The 24,029-nt window shown below is 47.1% G+C and overlaps 1 protein-coding gene across 1 annotated transcript; it reads right to left on the bottom strand.

The window, feature by feature from the left end:
- Window positions 1–12,981: 12,981 nt before the first annotated feature.
- On the bottom strand, window positions 12,982–19,214 carry LOC119373924 (BTB/POZ domain-containing protein 6). The gene is made up of 4 exons (XM_049410847.1): window positions 19,129–19,214; window positions 18,388–18,511; window positions 16,222–16,445; window positions 12,982–13,858 (listed from the first exon to the last, which is right to left on the bottom strand). The coding sequence occupies exons 1-4, from the start codon at window positions 19,212–19,214 to the stop codon at window positions 13,273–13,275; spliced, it is 1,020 nt and encodes a 339-aa protein (XP_049266804.1). The 3' UTR covers window positions 12,982–13,272.
- Window positions 19,215–24,029: the final 4,815 nt, after the last annotated feature.

Genomic DNA, 24,029 nt, shown 5'->3' with positions numbered 1-24,029 from the left:
AATTATTTATAAGCTCTCAAGCACAACACAAAAGATAGTGTGAGTCACTCCATGCAGTAGTCAGCAACACGCATTTGGTCGCGTCGTCATAAAGAGTTTCATATTTCACCGAAGCTTTTCGGCGCACACTAAGACACGGGCGCAAGGAACACAATGAACAACGCAATGAATGTCTTGTTCATTGTCTTCATTGTGTCCGTGTTTTTGTTTTCGCCGGGGAATTTTCGTGAAATATGAATCTTCTCGAACTATACTCACACCAAGATAGTGTCATAAAGAGCGCTGGCATATTTTTAAACTCTGGCTAGAGTTGGCGCCCCGCCACAGTGGTCTAGTGGTTATGGTGCTCGACTGCATACCGAAGGCCGCGGGATCGAATCCCGGCCGCGGCGGCTGCATTTTCTATGGAGGCGAAAATGTTTGAGGCCCGTGTACTTAGGTTTAGGTGCACGTTAAAGAACCCCAGGTGGTCAAAATTTCCGGAGCCCTCCACTACGATGTCCCTCATAATCATATTGCCACGAGTAAAGATCGCCTAGCACTGTTCTTGGCAGGCTTGTATGTGCCGCTGTCGAAAAGATGATGAGGACGAGCTCGTAAAAAAGACGATGAGGTCGTGGTGCCAGTGATCGGACCAGCCTGACGTCCTGCTGTACTGCTAGTTACAGGTTCCCGTTACAGTATCACGTGACAATATCGTGGTTTTGGGACGTTAAACCCCGGGTATTATTATTATTATTGTTGGTTAGAGTTGGCTGAGGCAGCCTGTAATACGCATGCAGACATACAAACACACGCGCACTCATACACAAAGGGGGGTCACAACAAACACTCCCGCCCTCCAAAACAAAAGTAATTTCTGGCTACGTCCCTGATGAGGACATACCCCTATATAAGCAGAAGACTTGTGGAGACAGAATAAGGACGCTCGTGGGGTAATAGAAGAGGAGGAATAGGCCCACACCGAGAAGCGTCAATAGAAGTGCAAGGAAGCAATGCATTTTGCTGGAAAGCGAGCCTGAGAGAGAGAGAGAGAGAGAGAGAGAGAGAGAGAGAGAGAGAGAGAGAGAAATAGATGAAAAGGAAACGCAGGGAGGTTAACCTGGCGCGAGTGACCGGCTTGCTACCCTGCACAGGGGTGGGGAAATAGGGGTAAGAAAGAGGACAGGGAGAGAAATAAAATGAAAGCGAACACACACACACACACACACACACACACACACACACACACACACAAGCAAGACGTTCCTGTCAGAGCCGTTCTGAGAGACCGGTTCAACGCAGAAATCGCAGTATAGCGCTTGCACAGCCTTTTTCTGTGACGTTGGGTCCGGTCGATGGCGCAGGATTCTTTTTTCCGACAGAGTGCGGTCGTCCAATTTGTCGAGCGCGTTGCAAAGTGACTGTCTCTGTGAACAGTACTGTGGGCAGTCGCACAGAACGTGTTGAATAGTTTCATCACTGCCGCAGTGGTCACATGATGCGGTGTCGTCCATTCCTGTGCGGCACGCGTACGCGCGCGTAAATGCGACACCCAACCATAACCTGCACAGGAGGGTAGCGTCACCTCGGCGAAGGCCTGCAGGTATTTGAAGGATGAGAGTTGGGTCCAGGGAATATAGTCGCGCACGCTTGAAGTGTGGCTCGTTAAATTGCGACGTGGTGCATTGACGAGCAAGCACGCAGAGCTTCCATGCCTCGTCAGTTCTAGAGAGCGGTATTATTATTTGACTGTTTTCTGTATGGGCCGAACGGGCACCTTGATCGGCCCGTTCATTGCCGATAATGCCACAGTGACTTGGTAGCCATTGAAAAGTTAATAATAATAATAATAATATCTGGGGTTTAACGTCCCAAAACCACGATATGATTATGAGAGACGCCGTAGTGGAGGGCTCCGGAAATTTCGACCACCTGAGGTTCTTTAACGTGCACCTAAAGCTAAGTACACGGGCCTCAAACATTTTCGCCTCCATCGAAAATGCAGCCGCCGCGGTCGGGATTCGATCCCGCGACCTTCGGGTCAGCAGTCTAGCGCCATAACCACTAGACCACCGTGGTGGGGCAGCCATTGAAAAGTTATTTCATGGCCTTTCTCAATTAAATGGTGCGTCTTTTCTGCAATCTCAAATACCAGTTGCTCGGGCGGGCCGCGGCGTAAAGGTGACAGAAGTGATTGTAGTGCCGCCTTTGAGTCACTGAAGATCGTCCTTTCCTGTGACCGTTCATCAGTAATGAAATATAATGCGGCAAGAAGCGCAGCGAGCTCTGCTGCTGTCGGTGTCGTAAGGTGAGAGGTCTTAAATTTGATTGTTGTAGCTTTCATAGGTATCACGACAGCTGCTGTTGAGCTGTTCGGCATAACGGAGCCGTCGGTGTATACGTGCATTGAGCCTCCGTACTTCTGATATAGCAGGAGCAAAGCGAGCTGTTTAAGAGCCAGTGACGACATATCTGCCTTTTTACGGATGCCAGGTATCGCCAGGCTGATGATAGGCTGAGTCAGGAACCACGGAGTTCAGGCTCAAGCGCTTCGAATTTGCCTAGGCTTGCCTCTTAGCGCATCGACGGTGGCTTCTCTAGCGATCGCCAGAGACCACCTCGTCAAGACACACATTGACTCTGGAACATTCAGGACACATATAAGACATCTTGCTCGGACTCCCCGCCACCACCTAGCCTCTTTACCAGCAGACAGACCATGCACCTCTTTTTGCCGAACGGTAGCCATGTACCGCGAGTCTTCAGCGCCAACCTGGAGCAGTAGGCGACACAGTTCTCTCAATAGCTACGGCACCAAAAAAAAGACGAGAAGTAAGGCTCCCATCACAGAGCAAAAAGAGCGGCACAGGCATCGAATGCCATCGTTGCATATCACGCCATCTGTAGGACATTCCCCCTCCACTTATTTCCTTCGTTTACCTTCGCCTTTGTTTATGCGAGGCTTCAAAGATGAATAGTGCTCTGAATGAAATTTAGCCAGGATGCGCATCTTTCGAAACAGTCATGTTCCTCACTATCCAGTCACCGCATTTCGTTTACTTTAAACTTCGCCATTCGGAGCCACATAAAACGGGAGCACTGTAATCTCGACTCCTCTTGAGCGCGGACAGCGACTTATCTCGAGCATAAGGTTTGCGATGAGTTGACAAGACACAATAAGCGATTAGGCTACGTTATTCTGGCATATTATGGTATTGGACGCGAGGCCCACCAGTGGAAAAGCTGGCGGCTTAATCGGCGAGACGTGCTATGCAGGATCAGCGGCACCCGTCTACTTCAGGGAGACTAAGGCGCGCTGTACACCATCTCCGCCGATCCCGCGCGACCATGACCTGCAGTTAAATGTAATATGAGAGCAAGCGCAGCGCGAGGTTAGCGCGCAAGCACGCTCACAGGAGCACTGCGAGCAAGAGTACAGGGTTGCCAGATGGTGCCGTGCTAAGAAGCAAATAATCGTCACAAAAGAAGCCCCAAAAAAGCGGCGCGGCCTTCACGAAGAAGCCTAAAACACGGGGAAACTTAATAAAATTTCTCATTCTTGAAAATATTTTTAATTATAATAAAAAATGTCACTCAAATAAGAAGCGGAGCTGAAAAAAATAACTTTAATTATTTTGTACAGAGAAAATATGCGCAACTCTGAATGAAAAGCACATACTTGCTTTTTAACATTGTCTCCAGGGTGGTCTCCATTGGGTTGAATGCACGTTTGCCAATGCATGATTAACGTTACTTGTTGATTCCACCAACATATGTTTGCGTTCAACACACGACTACTCAAAGTCATCGACAAACGCGCTATTGGTAAACGTGATGACCACTAATATAACTCTATTTGCTGGGAAAATGCAAGTAAGCCCAAAAAACGCGACAAGCAACTCGGCGAAGAAAGAGGCCCAAACCCGCTTATTGTAAGCAAAACTGGCGCGAGCAGAGAACGAAATAGAAAGCACGCGCGCCTGCGCGCTGCAAGCCTGCGCAGCCGCAGTGCAAACAAACCACCGACGGAGCGCCGTGCACAACCGTATACCGAGATTTCCGGAAAAGAAGGCACTCTTCAGAAAGGCACAAGAGGACATTCGAGAACGTCGTTCCACGCCGCAGCGCACTTTGACCCGGCACGCAGCAGTTCGAGGTCAGGGGAGGAGGCGGGCGAATCCCGGGGACGCACCTCGCACGGAGCGAGCCCAACAAGCGTGCAGACGATAGCACCATGCTCTGCCCCTCCTCAAAAACCACCATATTACTTAAACCCCAACAACTGTGTTTTTCTTTTTTTCTTTTACGGGACGGTACAAGGACACGACTACATATCGGACAGATCAATAATAGACCCACTTATTCAAGCTTCCAAACGGGTATACGCAATCTTAAGGTGCATTTCATGTATTCACACCACTAAAAAATTCTCACGAGGACGGCGTGTTGGGCGGATCGGTAAATGAGAAGGAACGCAACGTGGACCATTACAAATGTCGCGGTCCTCTCATTTCCTGCCAATTCTCCGCCTTCCAATACGCATTGCAGATTCGCCGTAATAAATATCACCATCGAATTCGCCAGGAGTACTGAATAACAACATAAGCAGGGGTCTCATCGCGAACCCGAAACATTCTCGCTATTTACGTGCCATCGGTGATAATCAAATAAGCCAGCGCGGCGATGTTGCTTCGCGATTATCACAGGAAGACGAAAAGACACTAAGGCGCAAACGACTATCATATTAAAACTAGATTAAAACCACCAAGCAGTGCTCACGTGTCATCGTCGGCGCTTCCCAAGGTGCAGCTTACAAAACAACTGTCGTCAACGTGGAGAATCACGCCTTCGAAAACGATCGGATCGCGGACGTCTTCGCCTGTTGCAGGCCCCTACAAAAACGAAACTTCTCCGTCTGAACTGATGACAGCTACCACAACGACGGCCAGCCACGATGCGCTGTGGCTGGTGCAATGTGACACGATCGACACGATGGCGATTGGCTCATCTTTCAAGAAGGAAAGACAGATGAGTGCATAGGAAAGAGAGAGAAGGCGGAGAGCAAGGGTGGTGCGTACTGTAAAATGCTCGGAGAGTGAGCGGCCCAGCGGCGCGCGATGCGAAGATGCGAATGCTTGGGAAGCGTGAAGCTTGTGCGAAGTGCAGTTCAGACGCCAGAGGCGTTGCTGTACTGAACCTGCGCTCGAGAAGTGGCAGGCGCCTGCTACGCGCCCGATTTGGCTGGTATTCTCCCTTGCTTTGATAACGCTGTTGTCTGTCCAAAATGATACTGATCCCATGCAAAATGTTGGCGTCTGTGTGTTGTGGACACGGGTAGCATATATCTATCCTTTCACGAGGGGCTTGCGTGTTAGCACTCGCAATGCTGAGAGCTTCATTCATACTGTATTGAAGGAGGTACCCATCTCGTTCCTGAATTTTCGTGCTGAGTGAAATGTGGCATTACCAACGAGCATAATAAGGGTCTTTGTATTTATTTAGATGTTTTTATAAACGATCCGCTGTACGTCTGTGTCTCAGGGCCCTCCGGTTCTGTTCGTGACGTAGATTTAAAGAGTATTAATTCATTTGTACGCACTCGCTGACAAGAACGACGTAAGTGAAACTGTTGGTAAATAGGAGTCGCAGGCGACCATTTATTACGATGACTCAAGATGTTCCAGCCGTACCGTCGTTTAAGAAAATACCACTATCAATAATTGCTCTCTATTCCAGCTACAGTAATTAAAATGAAGCGTTTCAGGGTTCTCGAATTCACGGGTGTGTGAATATTCGAAAATCTCGAATAACGAATGGAATAGCGCACTATTCGATTCGGCACTAGAATCGAATAGTCTACATTCGAAAGGCCGAATGTTATTCGACTTTTTCGAATAATCAGCAGTGGCAGAAAAACTCCAAAGGAACAACGCATTGGGAACATCGATGGAGCACGTTTCTTGTTTTAAATATTGGATTAATAAGACACATGCAGCCAATCCTCATACGGGACCATCGATGCTGTACTAATCGCAGGTGATCGTACTTCTATTTAAAATTCTAGTGTCGCCAAGCGAAAGTGTCCTCAATCTGCCATGCTCATCATGATTATGTTGATTCATCAAACGTTGTTTATTTTTATGCCTCAGTTTTATTTTAATGGTGGCGACAAAGTACTCCCGTGAATTCTGTAGTAACCGCTGTATTTCAGCGTACAGTTACAAAATATCTCGTAGGCTGTCACTGCTTATACGAGCTTACCTCAGTTTACATAACTGTGGCTTTTCTGTCAGTTAATGTTAGTCGTAACGTTCTTTTGTTAACATTTGTGACTATTTGTTGCAAATAAAATAGCGTTGAATTATTGAACCGTTTTAAAAATGTTTACCTTGTTATTCAAAACTATTCGAATATTATTGAATTTGTATTAGCATTCGATTCGTTATCATCCCTCTTCGATTCGCATTCGATTCGGTTCTAAAATTTACTATTCGCACACACCTACTCGAATTACGTCGTCAACGGGGCTGTTCTAAAATTGTCGGTTGCAGGTACGGGTTGATGGCGACACATGGAAGAGGCCTTTGCCCTGCAGTGGTCGTAGTCAGTCTGATGACAGATGTCCCAACAGTGATGCTGCGAAATATTTTTGCACTGCACCGTTCAGAAGGTTTGCCACAACTTAAAGGAACACTAAAGAGCAAAACGATTTTTCACATATTAGTAAAGTACTCTTTCACGATACCAAAAACGCCACGCTTGCTGCGAGAAGACGCTAAGCGAGAAAACGCACAAAAACAAAATGTGGGTGGCGACGCCACCTCGAAGTTTCTGCACCATTCGCCGTGACGTCACATGTTTTGACGGTGCCTACTAGGGACTGCGTAGTACCTAATAGGCAAAAGAGAAGTACGTTGTCCTCTGGGGGGGGGGGGGGGGGGGGGGGGGGGGACATAGACTTAACATATCAAGTTTGGGGTAATTTTGTTGAGCCAATGGCGCCAAAATACGATTAATACATTTTGAAATGCGTGACTTCACACGGGGAGATTTCGGCGCGAAATCTAAAAATGAAACTTTGAATTTGATTGTCTCCTCTATTAATAAACCTATGGCGGCGAAATTAACGACACAAGAGATCCCGGAGCACAATTTATCGATATAGGCCAATTCATTGTTTCTCTTCAGTGTCCCTTTAAGCTCACCACCATTTGTACGTTCCGTCACGCTCATTTGAAAAGGTGTCAGAGGCGGCGTCAGCGGGGGGCGCGGGCAGCTGCCCCCCCACTAATCTGGTTGCCGCCCCGTCCCACCCCCCCCCCCCCCCTCTACCCCTACAGCAAAGGTATTCAAAATACAACACATAAGTTCCCAGCATCCCTACCCCCTGAATGACCTCACTTGATGTGGGTGCCCCCCTTCCCCTCTCCCCATCGTAAAAAAACTCTGGCGCCGCCACGGAAACTTCATGCGTATGAGCATTAGTCAGCGGTAAGTCATTGTCAACAAGTGAAAGCAGAGGCGGGTAAGAATTTCCCTGAATGCCTATTGTAGAGTGTATCGCCCGACTATCGACGGGACACATGAAAGATACACAAACAACGGAGCGCTAAACTGATGGTTTAGCAACACGCCTAGTCTTCAACCTTAGAACGCCTATTATTCTGATTGTAATTCGCTTCATTCACGGTACCACGGTGCATGCGTCCTTCACCTAGCGGAAAGGTCGCGAAAGGCCCTCCATCTCGGAGGCTTTCCTTCTGCAATTACCGGTTCTCCCGGCCTCTACCAAAACCCTGCCAAAACAGCAGAGAGCAGCACAGGAAGATGATAGAGACGGACTGTTGGGGTTTAACGTCCCAGAACCACGATTTGATTATGAGGGACGCCGTAGCGGAGGTCTCCGGAAATTTTGACCATCTGGGGTTCTTTAACGTGCCTCTAAACTTAAGTGCACGGGCCTCAGGCATTTTCGCCTCCACGGAAAACGCGGCCGCCGCGGCGGAGATTCGCTCCTGCGATCTTCGTGTCAGAAGTCAGGCACCATAACCACTAGACCATCGCAGCGTTTGCCTATTCCTATGAGAAGACGTGAGTATGGGTGTAAGTGAATGCCAGTAGTGTGCGTGGGCGTGTGTAATGAGATTACTACGTCTTGAACTTCGTTACAGCGCAACACTAAACACGGACAAAAGGAAGGAAAGCGTACAACACGGCGCTAACCAACTGGCCCAACTTGCCGTCTTGGTGAATGACTAAGCTGAGTGAGTTGGTATAAGTGCCACCGTGTGTTACTATATATCTGAGTATAAAACGTTACTGAGTAACTGTGAGTAAAGTAAACGTACAAGTGTATCGTTGAGAATGAGTACATGTGTTATGAACGTGAGCACGTGTTATTGTAGGTGGACATGAATTGAGTGCAAGTGGGCACTATGCGTGTGAGTCCACATCACTGAGCGTACGAATGGATGGATTGATAAATGGATGCTGTTAGGGAGAGTTGCATTCATGTATCGATCCATCCACCCACCACTAGTTTAACAGATTTAACTGTTTGTCTCGCCGGCTCAACGAAACATGAATTACGCCGACACCCAAAATTGTGGAAATAAGCCTAGTTTCCTCATTAATGCGCTTTTTATTGCTCCCTTTTATGACCACCCTTCGTAAGAGAGACTAGTTGAAACCAAACACAGCCTGCCGAGATACTTCACAACTATATACATCAATTTGTTTGATAGTTTAGCTGGGAAACCTGACAGGAAGACCATAGATGACTCGACTTTTATTGCATCACTTCATGTTATCGACCAATCGGAATACTGCTTTATGTCACCTGCAAAGTGAAATTCGCGTATTTCTCATAATCGTGCCCAAGCGGGGCAGTTTACAGGGCAATGCAATTTGTGAATTTCCATCAGAACTCGCGACGAAAAGTAAGAAAGACATACACTGAGCTCATTTCACCAACGGCCCCTTGGAGACACAACTTCATTGTCTGAGAGGACAACGGCACTAAATCGAACCATTTGGCAAAAGTGGCCATGAACGGATATGGATGGGCCAATGTGGTTTTGCGCTGTCTCCGGGATCGGAGGCATTTAAGCTTTCGGCAACTCACCTTGTTTTGCCCCGCCTCCGGGATCGGCCCACCTTTGACCAAGCAATGACGTCATTCCATCACGTCATGGTTTGATGGCACGTTATGTGACGTTATGATGAAGTCATGGTGGCGTCATAACGTGATGATGATTTGTAGCATCACCCGTGTTGACGCCGCCGACGCCAACGGTCAATTTTCCCGTTTGCTGAGGCATCTAAGGCTTTCACCTTAATAGACCAATGTCTGTTGAAACCATTCTTACGTGTCGTCGCAGAATACATCGCGGCTGAAGGCGACGAAGGCACTATTTAGGTTTTTAAAAGAAACAGACTTGGGCAAGCAGCTGTGACAGTGATGTCGCGTACCACGCAGTCGTAACGGATTGTGACTGCCTGTGTGTGTTCTGTGTTATGTGCTGTATTTCTCTCTCTCTACTCTCCTTCTTTCAATTTCTCTGATGCTGTTCCCATGTGTAGGGTAGCCAACTGGTTGTCCCTAAACTGGTGAACCACTGCCTCTCCTTCTCTACTATTTCGTCTCCCACAGTGATAACAGTGGCAGATAGAGACGGGGGAGAACACATTACTTGAATGCTCCGCGTACCGCGACGAGCGACTTTTTGAGCGACAAATGAACACGATTTGTCACGATCCGCTAACGTTACGCCGCATACAATGTCTAATGCCCGGGCCTTGAAGGTAGCGACATGTTATGGAGTTCTTATTCCATTATCTGTCCGAACTCGGCCGAATAAGAAAACTTTTAAGATTAACTGCTACATATAGAAAGGCCTAACTTACCTGAAATCCCAGTTTTAAATATTAGTGTCAGGTCCACTTGCGCATTCCTTGTATATTTATATACTTTCTTTTTTATTATTTCTCCCTCTACTCTGGAGTCGTTTAAGTCCATTCCCCATCCATATGCACAGTAGCATGCCAGCGGTTATATACGTTCTGGCAAAAATTTGCGTTCTTTTTTTTTTCGAAAGAGAGTCTATCACCACAATTCAGGTTATAATTCCGAAGCTTCTCGAGAACAGAAATTTAATAACGTCGACATTTTCGCCACAGTCGTGAAGATGCGAAGACGAAATAAGAAATATGTATGACAGTATTCGCTTGTTATGCTCTTTCCAGCAAAGGCAAAGACTAAGACCAGAGACGAAAAACCCACCTGAAAAACGCCTGTATGCTGTTGATGTTTACAACTCGCACTGCTGGCGCTGTTCTCTTTCTCGAAATGTCACTGAACTGACCAGCAAAACTTCACACTCCTGCACTATGACTCGTTTTATGTAGGAATGAAACAAATGTTGAGCAGGGATCGTCGGTTGAGCCAAGCGACATTCCCTGTTCAACATTTTTTATTTTGCACCACTTCGAGCCTCCATCCACCCTTAAACTTCTCTACTGTTTCAATTCTATGTAGGAACATTTACAACGCTGTATCTACAACAAAAATAAATGAAGAGTGGATATCAACACTCAGTTAGCTACTTAAGCACCGGCTGGCTTTTTCATCCATCGAAACGCATGTAAATTTCATGGTTTTCTTATCTTGTTTCCTTTCGCTCACCGGTCGAAGTTTTTCGCCGAAACCATTCCATCAAGAATTCCATAATTTCAGCACGCACACTCTTTCATTCTGTATTGCGGACAGGACGTTAAGTAAACAGTGTGGACCACAGTGTAACTGTCATTCTCTGGTAAGTGCTCGGGTGCTGACCCGAAAGTCGCGGTTTGGTCGCGGCTTTCGATCGAAGCAAAATGCTTGAGGCACGCGTAGTGTACGATGTCAGTGCGCGCTGAAGAATACCACATGGTAGAAACTTCCGGAGCCCTCCTCTACGTCATGCCTCATAACGATATGGCGGTTTAGGCCTACAAGGCCCCACATATAAATAACTGTAAATAATTAGCTGCTAAGACTTAACGCCTCTTGATGCATAGCATCGTTTTTTCTTCCCCGGTTAGCGGGTATTCATCGGATTCTGAGAACTGTAGGGAGATCTGCATCCGGTCTTTTGCTCATGTAGCCTCTGTTGACTAAGTGGGTCAAGGTGAATACAGGATAATTTTCGGCAGTCTGGTCTGACCACTCATTCGCTCTCATTACCGGACTTGACCAATCACCGTCGCCCCTTCGGCAGCATACACACAGCTGGCAAAAGTAACACTGTCCCTTGCATCCCTTGCATATGCATTGACCTAAGACAGCGGTATGAAACCCACACATGCTAGCGGCTGCATTCCCGACATTTAGTCTACCGCAGAGGCCGGGACAGTGAAGAATATGGGGGAGGGGATGGGGGAGAGTTTTAACAAAATGTCAGCTAACGTTGCCATTTGAAAGAAGGCCCTTTCCATGTCTGACCTATGGGCCATTCTGAAGGCTGTTTGACGTCAGGTTTCGAGAAACGTATCCATACTAATTTCCAGAATGACAGAATCCAGACGTAGTTTCTGAAGTACAGCAATTTGTTTCGCAGTCATGTTTTAAAAGATGGTGAGCGCATGGGGTGCATCACGAAAAAAAAATGCGTGAAACCAGTGACATCTGTGTAGCTCATGAAGATACTTATTACAGCGAAAGCTGTTATGAGATCACAACAAGGGCCGTTTTTGGCGCCGTTGTGATAAGAAAAAAAAAAGAAACAAGAAAAGATTTCCAAGATGGAACAAGGTTCGAACCTGGGCCCTCTGCTTGGGAGCCCAGTATTCTACCTCAGAGCCACGCCGGTGCTTGGAACTGCTTTGCAAAAAGACCCTATACAGGCTTGATGTCGAGAAGGAACCACATTAATATATGTAATGTAGCGTGGTAGAAGAGTAAAATAACAACCAAGCGTCACACAACGCGAATTCTGTAACCAGGCGTCACACAATGCGAATTGCTCAACGAGTGGTTTGTTGAATGCTTCCAATCCATTACAAAGGACTCTGCCATAATTCTTTGTCGTCATCAGTCACAGCATCAACAAAGTGTACATAATGCCTTACAGGTGTTTAGCAGGTACCAGGTTCTCCGCAAAATGGCGAAAAATTGCATAGTGGCTGCTTCCCTACTTCACAAAAATTATGATGATTTATAGCATAGTGGGTTCCTCGCAAGTGCGCTTCTACTAGTTGCCAAGGAAGCCCATAAGGCTCCCATGATCCCTTTCCTCAGGGTCTCAATAAAGTTAATTCCCTCTCTCTATCTCTTTCTCACATTAGCGTAGGTTATAAACCCGTGGTGGAAGAGTGAAATAACGACCGGGCGTCACTCAATCCGAATTACGCAACTAGTGGGTCGTTTAAAGGTTCCAACCCATTACAAAAGGCTCAGTCATAATTCTTCATCGTCATCAGCCGTCGCATCAAGAAACTGCACATAATGCCTTACACATCGTACCTCGCTTCTCCGCAGAATGAAGAGTAATGTCGTGGTGGGTGCTTCCAGACTTTACAAAAATTATGATTTGTGGCGTAGTGGGTACGTTGCTAGTGTACTTGTATTAGTAGCCACATGCCAGTTTATAACGAGCTCTAGAAATGCCGCTCTTCGAGCTTTCGCTTTGACTGTGCTGCGCTTTCCGCGCAAGGCCTGGCGTTTTTAAGAAAATTAAATATATATCCTAAGACGACTCGAAGGCGAAATCCATCTTCTTCTTCCCCGTTGATTTTATTGTTAATTTTAATTAAAAATCTGTACATTACTTGGCCTTCATTTATATTCAATTCATGATAACGATCTACTGGAATAAGGCGACACATTGCTTATAGTGACACCGGATGCATATTACGTCCAATTATGGATGCAGATAATGGTTTGCAGTGAAGTGGAGTCGTTAAATTCATTATTCATCTTGTCATGTACATTATCGAAGCCCCACTTCAAATATTGCGAAAAATAGTTCATTACCGGTAAACGTTTACTGCCAATTATATCTACACAGCCACAGTATCATACACTGCACGCCATGTCTTGCCGCTTTCCGGCAATCACTGGCATTTGCGGCATTTTCAAGCTTTAGACATTATTACAATGCCAACCACTTGGGAAAAAATAGCACTAAATGCACATGACCGTAAAACGGCAGGATGAACGGCCATCGAAAGTTTCTGTGCGACACGGACTTTACTAAACAAAATAAAGTTTTTCAACCAACCAACCAACGGACTTTACTGTTCTCCTCGGAACTAGAAGCGATCATCAGTGACGTCACAAAATCCTTCGGGCAGCGGCTGAGAGCCACACTTCACAATATTGCGCAGCAAGGCGAGGTTCTCGACGTCTTCTAACAGACCCCAGGAACCAGGTCCCACCACGAACTCCTCCGCCGTCATGGTCAAGAATCGCAGCATAGGATAGAAAGTGCGCATCAGCTCCTTCACTTCGATAGGGTTGTCCGAATGCAGGCTGTTGACGCACTGTTCCTGGGCCCAGCCGAACACTGCTTTGGTAACGCTGTCTTCGGAAACCTTCCTTATCCTCTCCACGATATATCGGACCGTTTCCTCCAGGGCGCCATTGAATTCCTTGGACGTGAGGATCTCCGGCGCCTTGGAGGACGTCAGAAGTGTCTCCGCGATGGCGTCAATTTCTGGCTCGCGGCTCTGCATGTAGTAGTCTATGAAGGAGCACAGCCGATCCGGCTTCAGGTTTTTCTCGATATAGGTGCCACATGCGTCTACAAGTCCCTGAACAAGGTACTTTTTGGCGGCGAACCTCGCGTGCAGAGCGTCGTCGATGCTCTTCATCTTGGGCTTGCCAGAGTACAGGTACCTGAGTGCATGGATGGAAAGATAGATCAGAAAGACGCTAAACGTCATGAATGGCTTCATATACAAAGCTCTGTATACCTATAAGCGTCAACATGAGCCACCCATAAAACGGTTCATCACCATCGTCATGAAGCTATTCGCACGAACGCCTGACAAACGTATCGTCAACAAGTATTCAATGATCCATGATTAGCATTGCCGAGTTCGTCATGTGCCTGATAATTTCGTCATGCGCCTGGTCATGATATTCTGCCGCCCTCGACTACCCGTTTACCTTCCCATAACGTTTATTCTGACAAACGGAGCAATGGTCATCAAATCTGCGCGTTGCATCACCTGCCTTATTACAAGCTGTAGAAACATGCACTAATTGCCGTGGTTTATTACCGACCTACGAACACCCGCACTAGGTCATTCCCTGCACCGGAGTCAAGACATTTAGTTCAGCGTACATTTGGACGAACTTGGTTTACTTTGCCTCGTGTTGCTGCTTTTTGGTGCTGCTTTCGAAACATGGCAATCACGTTTAATGGCATTTTCCGAAAAAGACAACTTTTACGTAACTGATGGCCTGAGAGTCAATAGCTCTAAATTTGTCAACCGTAAAACGGCTTGGTGTGTGTTTTAGGCGTGTTTTATGCTTAGCATGGTATGGCTGTCATTTTTGGTCTTTCCATGTATGACGATATGAGTTTCCACATGATGCCCGTTATGTTCTTTGTCCGTGCGTCTTTTCCGCGCATGCGTGACTTGACATGATCAGAACATACGAATCTGCCTTGCACGGCGATGAATATTCGGTTGAAGTTAGCTCCTACGTTGCGTATCACTTTGTTAGTCCTTGTCCTCTAAATCTAAGCTGCCGTTTTATACATCAGGTCAAACGGCATTACTGCACGATTCCCTACCCTTTGCTCCCTGTATTTATGTTGGTGTACTTCAGAAGGGTAGGCCCAACTGGTGATGCATACTTGGTAAAATGAAGCGCCACAAACGGGACAGGAAGGTGAGACAGATGGGACGAACGCTACTGACAACAGTGAACATTTATTGGAAAGCATCGCAAAACCTTTTTTTATTTGTCAGGTCACCGACGGTCTTGTGCTCATGCGAACATTGTCAAGCTGCTTTGATGCTTCTCAATAAATTGTCAGCGTTGTTATTTCCCTTCCGTATCACCTGTCCTTTTCCCTTCCGTATCACCTGTCTTTCCTGTTTATTGCGTTTCACTTTTACCAAGTTATGCTGACGTCAACAAGAAAAAATCACAGCATATCCACGGAGTGAATGATGATGAGTGGGCGAAGCTGCGAAGGTTCATCGGTAAACCGTGAATCTTCCGTGAATTCTGCCCAGTACATCATCACCGACGTGAGATCGGGCGCGTTTATACTAAAGGTTCGATGAGTTATGACGACTTGCAGCTCACTTTAATTTTACATGTACGCTGTGAATTTTCATTGTTTAGAAAACCATTGCTTTAGAAAACATCTGGCGTCTTTCGTTAAGCAGCTGGCGTCTTTTTGTTTTGCTTTAGAAACATCTGGCGTTCTTTCGTTTTGCTTTTACAAAACATCTGGCGTCTTTCGTTGGTTTATTTCATCAATCAACGGCGTTTTGAACAAAATTTTTATTGTTTAATCACGCACAGGAGAAATCTCACCAGGCACTGCCTTGGATGTAAACAATGGCTGCTAATGGGAATGAGAGACAGAAGAAGTCGGCTTTTAGCTAACACTTACACTTCTACTTCTACTAACGTTTCCTACTGGAACATGTCAATGGCTGCTAATGGGGAATGAGAGACAGAAGAATTCGGCTTTTAGTTAACGCGCACGCTGCAAATTTTTTATTGTTCAACAACGCACAGGAAAAATCTCCCACCGGCACAACCTTGGAGGTCAAAGCGTAAGACTGGTTACGCACTACGACTACTACGACTACGACTACGAGGGACGAACGGGTGCCGCCTTAAGGAGCTTCGCCCCTAAAATCTATGCGCGTTTAAAGAGCAAGTGTTGTTTTAATTATATCAGTTTTACTGTGAATTTGCGGGAGCTATTCGCATGCATCTTCGCAGTAAACCTTAGAAGAGTTGTTGGATCACTCTAGTATAAAAGGAAGAATTACTGAACATTTCATAAAGTAATCGATAATGCTTATGTGACTTGTCGTCTTGCACCTACTGATTAAACGCAACTTATGCGGCATTTAGCTGTTGCAGCAAAGGTACCTGGATAGCTTCTATGAATTTGTAGTGGATCCGAAGCTCGATAACAACATCTCTACGTACAAGAAGTCGGAAATGAGACCCAAGACGTTCGAACTCGTGGAGCAAGTGGCGACCCCGGTCAACCTTCTCACCTGAGCAGCAAGTCGAAGCCGTCTGGGTGCACGTCCGTAATGAGCACTTCGCTTTTCTCAGCCAGGTCTCCGAAAAACATGGCATGGAAGACTTCGTTCCTCATGGCCAGGAACTGCTTGTGCACGCGAAACTTCCGCTCGAGGATGTCGGGATGATCCTCCGGCTTCACCCGAAACTCGAAATCCGTGAACTCGCCGCTGTCCAGAAACGTCTCGACGCTGAACTGCGTTCACACATAAAGGAGTTGGTTCAAGTGAAAGGTGGGATAGTAGAACCCATTTTTAGGTGATTTCTACCTTGTGCAATAAACGGCATCGCATCACCAAAGCATCCATACCTGCGGCGTGTAGTTCATTCGCGTTATAGGTGTGTGTTTGTGGGCAGAGCGGAGAGCTCCGTAGATCGGCGCTAGAGGGGGGGGGGGGGGGGGGGGCGCCGGGTCTGTCCCATACATTTACTCAGTCTTCCCATACTTACCCCTGGAAAGCCAGATACCAAAAATATGCCATTGTGAGAAGAACACCAACAATTCAATTGAATTTTTGCATTCATTGCGAAGCTCCTTAATGGAAAGAGCGGGGGGGGGGGGGAGGAAGTGCCGTAAAGGTTGCCCCCTTCCCCCCATAATGGAGAATCCTGCGAGTGCCTTTGGATATCACTACAGACGGCACACTTGTGTGTTCTGCAGCACAGAGTGATTTTCTGTCCACACGTTCACCGCTCACCTTAAGATCACATGTACCAAACTCTTCACATGATCCTGCTGTTCAATAAAAATCGGCGCATTTTTTCACTTGGAGGCCCTTCACCCGTTAAAGGTGACCTAATTGCTATAATAACGACGAAAAAATTACAGCAACGCTTTTGCTTTGTTCTGAGGGTTAGATGAAGCTTGCTCATGACATATTTATTCATTAACTTCTCGCTGACGCGACGCAAGCATGCAACACAGGTGATGAAGGGCTGATTATTATCATTATCTTGTTAGACAAACCCTTCCGAACGGAGTGGCAACATGTGGCTACCTATAGCCTCTTATTGGCTTGCGTAAATTGATCCATTGCGGCCTAGCTTCCTGGCTCTCTCTTTCCGAGATTTTTATTTTTCCCTAATACAAGTTTCTATTCCTATACTGCGCTGTTAACTTGCATTTGTAATGAATGTGTCTCCATCAGTCTCTTCCCTGATGTTTTTTTTTTCTTCCAGTACTTTAAACTTATCTTGCCTCTCTCGCACCTATAAGCTGTGTATGCACGCATACTAGTTGTCCTCTCCTTTCTCCATTCTTTTCCTTTCCTTTGCCCTCCCCAGTGTAGGGTAGCAAACCGGGTGCCATCTGGTTAACGTCCCCGCCTTTCCCTTGCACTTCTCTTTCCCCCTATCTCTTGTACTAACCGATTGAATACCTGCATCCGCTTGGGAGTAGTGTAGGTGGATGCCTTCTCATGGCCTTGCTTCGTAAATATCTTGGCATTCTATCGCAATGTGTTGAGCAGTTTGCAGACTTTCGTTGCTGCAGACGCAATCCCCTTTCCATAGCGGGTATTCTTTTCGGTTAGTGTTTGTTCTGAGGAAAACAACCCACGCGTCCAATATACCAAACAGCTGTCTCGTGTGCTATCATACTGATCTTGCCCTCAGATTTCCTTCTTCTTTGCCTTATATACCTTCTTGGGTGAAGGTTTTCGACCTAAACGACAACCAACAGACAATCAAACCAAGGAAAGTAAAGGGGACGTTATTTGCAGTAATTGCGATATAAATGTGAAGAAACTGAATTGGACAAAAAGACAACTTGCCGCCGGCAGGGACCGAACCTGCAACCGTCGGATAACGCGTCCCATGCTCCACCAATTGAGCTAAAGCGGCGGTCGTCATCCCGTCAATTTGACCTTGACCCTGTCTGTTTGACCGTATTTGACTTTGAAACACCTAAAATGATGTCTTTCGAACTTAATACAGGCGACTCAAAGAGCACTGGTTTTTACCCGTACAGCTAACGATGTCGACATCTTGTTTTTGAGATATCAATTTTTGTAAATAAGATAGATAAATAAACATCAGTCGATAAATGTTCTCCAACAAGCAACACACGTAGTTAAAAGAAGCCTCATGAAAGAACAGCCACAAAACAATAGATAGCCGTCACGCGTGGCGGAACTCACGGGATGTTGTATTTCCGCGTCCTTCTCCTCTGGCAGTCTGGCACGACAGCTCTCGCAGTCTGTAAACAAAACAACAATGGCGTGGTTTAACAATAAGGCGCGATTTCCTTCGCTTTGCAGACAACTGCTCAGCCCGATACGTACAGCTTACAAATGACACCGCCATTCTTGAACTGCAATTCTGCTTAAAAGCGCCGCTCGCAAACGACTCGAAACGAGCAGCTTCCTACCAAGATAAGTAGAAGAAATTCTGGCGCTGCGAATGTTAATTGGTCACTGCAAAGGCTTCTGTAATCTCCGTGCTTGTGATTTCCAACTTTCTCGTATTGCCAATATAATTTCTAAATTTCGAAGTGCTGATCCTCCCCAACCCCCGTGAGACCCCGCGAAGGATTACAGTATTGCAAATAAACACAATACCTTTCTAAGCGTAGCAAACCAAGACGCCTCGTATCCATGAATGCTAAAAGCGAATTATATAGCGCTTATAAGGATATATTTCTCGAAATTAATCGATATCGTATAACAACGGAACGCTTACAGCGGAAAGGACCAAGTGCAGGCAGATTCATGAGTGTGCAATTCCATCCTTCTCACGCTTGGTCAAACGACGTGCCTGCAAATGCTGTACCACATCATTTCAATTCCCGCTAGCTGCATTTGTTCGTAATATGATAGCTGGGAAGGCCTGTTATCGCGTCGCTCAGCTCGCATCGATGTTTGCTCGTCCGAGGCGCCGGCCTTGTGGCCATGGGTGCGCCAGGAATGCACGCGTTGGCTGCCAATAGCAAGCGGTGCGCAATGCAGACAGCCGCGATGCGCTCCATATCGTGCGACCTAAACGCGGGAAGGGTCTTGTTCATACCTGTGGCGAATTGGGCCTGTTGGTTGATCATCTTAAACACTTCGCAGCGCAGGAAAAACAGATAAAAAGAAAACGACACCAGATAGCGCTCGTATGTTGTCTGGTGTCGTTTTCTTTGTGTCTGTTTTTCCTGCGCTGCGAAGTGTTTAACTTGTTCATACCGACGGATACCAAGAACTGCGTGATGCAAGCGTCACTTCACGTGCCAGAGCTCAACTCAATACCACTAAAGCAATGAAGACCAGTCCAGGTGTATTATACTTATGGATATCTCCAACTCAGGTCTACTGTAAAAACAAGCTAACCACCCGGTAGTAACCTTGAAAGTATATTTCGTCGTGGCTTATTTACTATTTCCAACACAGCCGCCACCGCTATAAGCCGCTGTTTTGTTAAAATACGGGCTGTTATTTCTCTGCTAAGTATTTCAACACCACGGGATGCAACAGAATATAATAATAATTGTTTGGGTCTTACGTGACAATACCACGATACGATTATGAGGGATGTCGTAGTGGAGGGCTCCGCAAATTTCAGCCATCTGGTGTTCCTAACGTGCACTTAAATCTGAGGACACGGGCCTCTAGCAATCCGGTTCCATCGAAATGCGGCCACCGCGTCCGGGATTCGAACCAGCAACCTTCGGGTCAGCAGTCTAACCCGAAGGTCAGGCTGCTCACCACCACCACTAAACCACGCGATGCTATTCAGCGTGGATAACTGTGCGACTATTGCTACATAGGATGTTCAAGCACGCTCACTCGATGTGTTAGAGGACAGTTTCCTTTCTGCAGATTTCTCTAGCATGAGCACTCCTAGGCGCCGGTCGACACCTGATGTGATTTTCCGTAATTTTCCGTGATGTGAATTTTCCGTAGTTTTCTTCAGAAATTTATTATGACTAATACCACGCTATTGTGTCATTGCAGACAATAAAACGCAATCATCACCGTTCGACTACTACCGCGCGCACATGAGATTCTACAGCAGGATGCATCGATGAACATTGCATCACGTATTTTCATCGGCATGAAGCGTTTCTGGAGATTCGCATGGCTACTGAAGCTGTGTATTTTTGTAGCCGTTAAAATAGCAGAAGCTTTCTTGTATTCACAGAAGAGCGACTGTGTAGGTTGCAATTTTTTTTCGGTGAACGAAAATTAGTTCTTCAGTCCAAAAAGCGTATTGCATCCGTTTTTTTTTTACTTTTTTTGCAGAATCGCACGCTGCACAGGTTGCCGTTTCCATGATGGCTTGTAAAAGGCTCTCGCTATATAATGTTATTTTCCGAAATAACTAAAAAAAAAAACGCTTAAAGGGACACTAAAGGCAAATAACAAATTATGTCAGAGTGAAAGCCCAATGTATGACAACTTCTAAAACGGCAATATTATCAACAGCAGTGCCCTACTTACCGAGAAATTAAGCTAAATGTATCACATGATGAGCGCCACGAGTGGGACATTTTCGAAGTGATCCCGATGACGTATGGAAGTCGGCCTACAATAAATCACTAGTAATCAAACTAGCAGCCGTAAAAAAAGAACAGTCCGAGCATCAAAAGACGTAATAAAATGCTGTTTGTTCGTTTCCGCTTGATTCATGGAAAACAAAACCTCCGTGGCGTTGCCATGGGGAACGGCGCGCCTGGTTCAAAGGTTCCGTTTTCGCCGAACTGCGCCTCGTCCGTCTCAGTGGTAGTTTCGGGATCGCGTACTGCCGTGCGTGTTTTGCGCGCTCGTGAAAGTCGCTCTGACAGAAAGTTCGACAAAATGCCGCATGCGTGTGATATTGCCGGATGCCCGAATGGTGCACAACGCCAGTGCTGCAGCAAGGAAACCGGTGTGTCTTTTGACTGGGTGCCGCGGAATGAACCCTTACGCTCGAAGTGGCTTAGTGTCATGCCATTGCGCCAGTGTGCTAAACAGTCAAAACCTCTGCGTGTGTGCTCGCTGCACTTTCGTACTGAGGATTACGAGACCAATCGCAACTTGGTGAAGGCTTTGAATGTGCCCATCCGAGCAAGCCTTTGCCGCAGCGCCGTTGTTGCTACTGTGGGTCCCGCTACTTCCGCTCGGCTGCTACTAGTGTCGGCGGCCGCGCAGTAAAAGCGGGCAACGTTGGGCACGGCAGCAGTGACGTATGAAAGTCGTATTTTCAGGCGGGAGATTTGAAGCGCGCTAACGCGATGCGGACCACTAAAACGTGATTTTATTTCAAAATAAGCACTTCCTTGGCACAAAAGCAGCACTACGAGGTTTCTGGACCGCTATTTCAACAATCAACGTCGACTTAATATTTGCCTTTAGTGTCCCTTTAAGCATACAAGTATCCGCAGAAGTGCCACAGACAATAAAAATACCCATAAAACGCGTGCATGAACACCTGTAGTAAAAAGACACTCCACAACCTGGTGCCAGGGTTGCGGACAGAAATTTTCATCGCAGGGGGGGGGGGGGGGGCAATGGCTAGCCCTAGAACTGCTCAGGCCTAAAATCGAAACCGGCATTTAGTATTTTACCTAGCAGCTTAGTGCGCCTACAGGGCCCAACGGCGGTGTACAACCTTACAGATTATTTCCCCGTGGTTGGTCCGTCTTACGCAGTACTGTAAGGTTTGCCGCAGCGCAATGCACTTTTCGCACTGTCACTCATTGATGGCCAGCTTCACCAACAACAGAGCCGTGGGCTTTCCGTGCCGGTCGCAGGATCATGCGCGCCTGAAGAAGTAGTTGTCGACCTAGAAGATGCAAACAGCCCCAGAAATTTCAAATACAACATGAGCTACAGAAATTACTAACAAGAGCACCAGTAAAACGCCAATCGTACCCAGGACCAAGCAGTCATCAAGGAAGTGCTTTAGCACACTGCAACATGAAAGATATTTTATGTTATTAATTGCACACCTGCAGACTCTACATACATGCGGTCAAAATAGACTGAAGTGTTGGTCAGGGTGTAATCGTTAACCGCCGCCGAATCGCCGAATAGCAGTGGTGGGCGGCCCTGACGATTCTCTCAGCCACGCGACTGTCTGCACGCTTCCCAGGCCAAGGCCCCAACCACACGTAAAAGCTGGAACACGTCAGCACGCGATACTCCACGTCAGAGTCAGCCTAGGAGGACGGATCACGCGTTGACGCGCGTCGAAGGCGAGAGCTAGGGCTTTAAGCTTTTTTTCTTTTTTTGCGTCATGCGTCGGTAGCTGCTGCGGGCGTCGCCTGCTTGAGAGACCCAACGTGAGGAGCATCTCAAGATCGTGTCGCTTCCGGAAAGATGTTTTGATTTGACATCCGTGACACCACTTCCATCAAGCTACGTTTGGCTGGCTGCGTGAGTGCATGCGATTATATATTATACCTACAGCAGTGCGATCATCTCGGTGAAGTCGTGCGATGTTGTCGATGGCTCGCGGTGCACTCGGCAGTGTTGGCACATCCGGCGTAGTGCGTCCCGGCGTGTGGCGTACGCGCCGGTTCAAAGCACAGGACGAACGAACGAGCAGTGCCTGTGCTCCGCCCAGATATCCAGTGCATCAGTACGTACTACGTTCGGAAGACTTCGTATCCTTGTCGAGAGCTCCAAAACAGATTTGCGCAGCACTACCTCGTTTTAGATGCGAAGCATCTTATGGCGAAGTTCAATCCGGTGATGGTGGTGGTGGACCACCCTTACTGCGCATGCGCAAACCCTCTCCACACACCTCCTCTCCACTCCCCCTCCTCGCTTAGATAAAAGGCTCGCGTTACGTCGGCACACGCTCAGTCAGTGCGCTGGCTGCGCCGGTGTCATGACTTCCAACGTCAACGTCGGCGCCAGTTGCAGTAATACCTTAACGCTTGCCGATATTGCGGAGCAGCGGAAGGCTCGACGCGCCGAAGGGCTACGTAAACGTCGGCAAGCGGACCCGGAGCTCCGGGCTAGGGAAGCCCAGCGCAAACGGCAATGTCGGCGAGAAACTGCTACGGATGAAACACGGGCTCTGATGCCGAAACGCTGCTTCGCATCGCCTCATGGTCCCCTTTAGCGGGAGATGGTGTAGTTTTTCTTTTTCAAGAACACAGTCAATAAAAGCGTTCCTTCGTGAGCTACGAGCAAGCCTCGAGCTGTTGTAGCTCGCATTCACTGACGGCTCTGCTGGAAGCCACAGCAGCCCTAGCTAGGCGGAAGCCTCGGCCGATGCCGTTTCCGACCCAGTGCGAGCTCGTCATACAGCGCTTATTTTCGCCAACACGATTATTCACCAACACAACATTTATATTCTAATGTCGTCCGGTTACATATGCAATCAGAGAGAGAGAGAGAGGTTTATTTTCAGAAAGGCAGAGAGGTCGGCCTGAGCGATAGTATGCTCTAGCCTGCTACTATACACTGCGCAAATCAGAGAGAGAGAAGGAGCAGAGGAAGGCAGGGAGGTTAACCAGAAGTTTGTATCCGGTATGCTACACTGCACTGGGGTTGGGGAATAGGGGGTTTAAAGCGAGAGAGTGTTCTCAATGTCCCCTATGGGAAGAGCAAACACGAAAGGCAAAGCGTACCGCTTTCCTGAGGCGGCCGGCGTCCTTGTGGGGCGCAGGGTTGTCAAGTCGAAAGGGTAAAAAATAGCCATGAAATCGCAAAAACTATCCAAAAAGTAGCCAACTACAGCCAAGGGCTGTAAAAATAGTCAAAAGTAGCCATGCGTGTGTGAAAAAAAAAAACTGCAACATTTTTACTTAAATGACTAAATGGAAGCGCGTTTCGGTGGACATATAAATAAGTACAGCAAAAACCCCTCA

Source organism: Rhipicephalus sanguineus, chromosome 11 (assembly GCF_013339695.2).
Source record: "Rhipicephalus sanguineus isolate Rsan-2018 chromosome 11, BIME_Rsan_1.4, whole genome shotgun sequence".
Classification (NCBI taxonomy): domain Eukaryota; kingdom Metazoa; phylum Arthropoda; class Arachnida; order Ixodida; family Ixodidae; genus Rhipicephalus; species Rhipicephalus sanguineus.
This window is presented reverse-complemented; position numbering and strand designations above follow the sequence as displayed.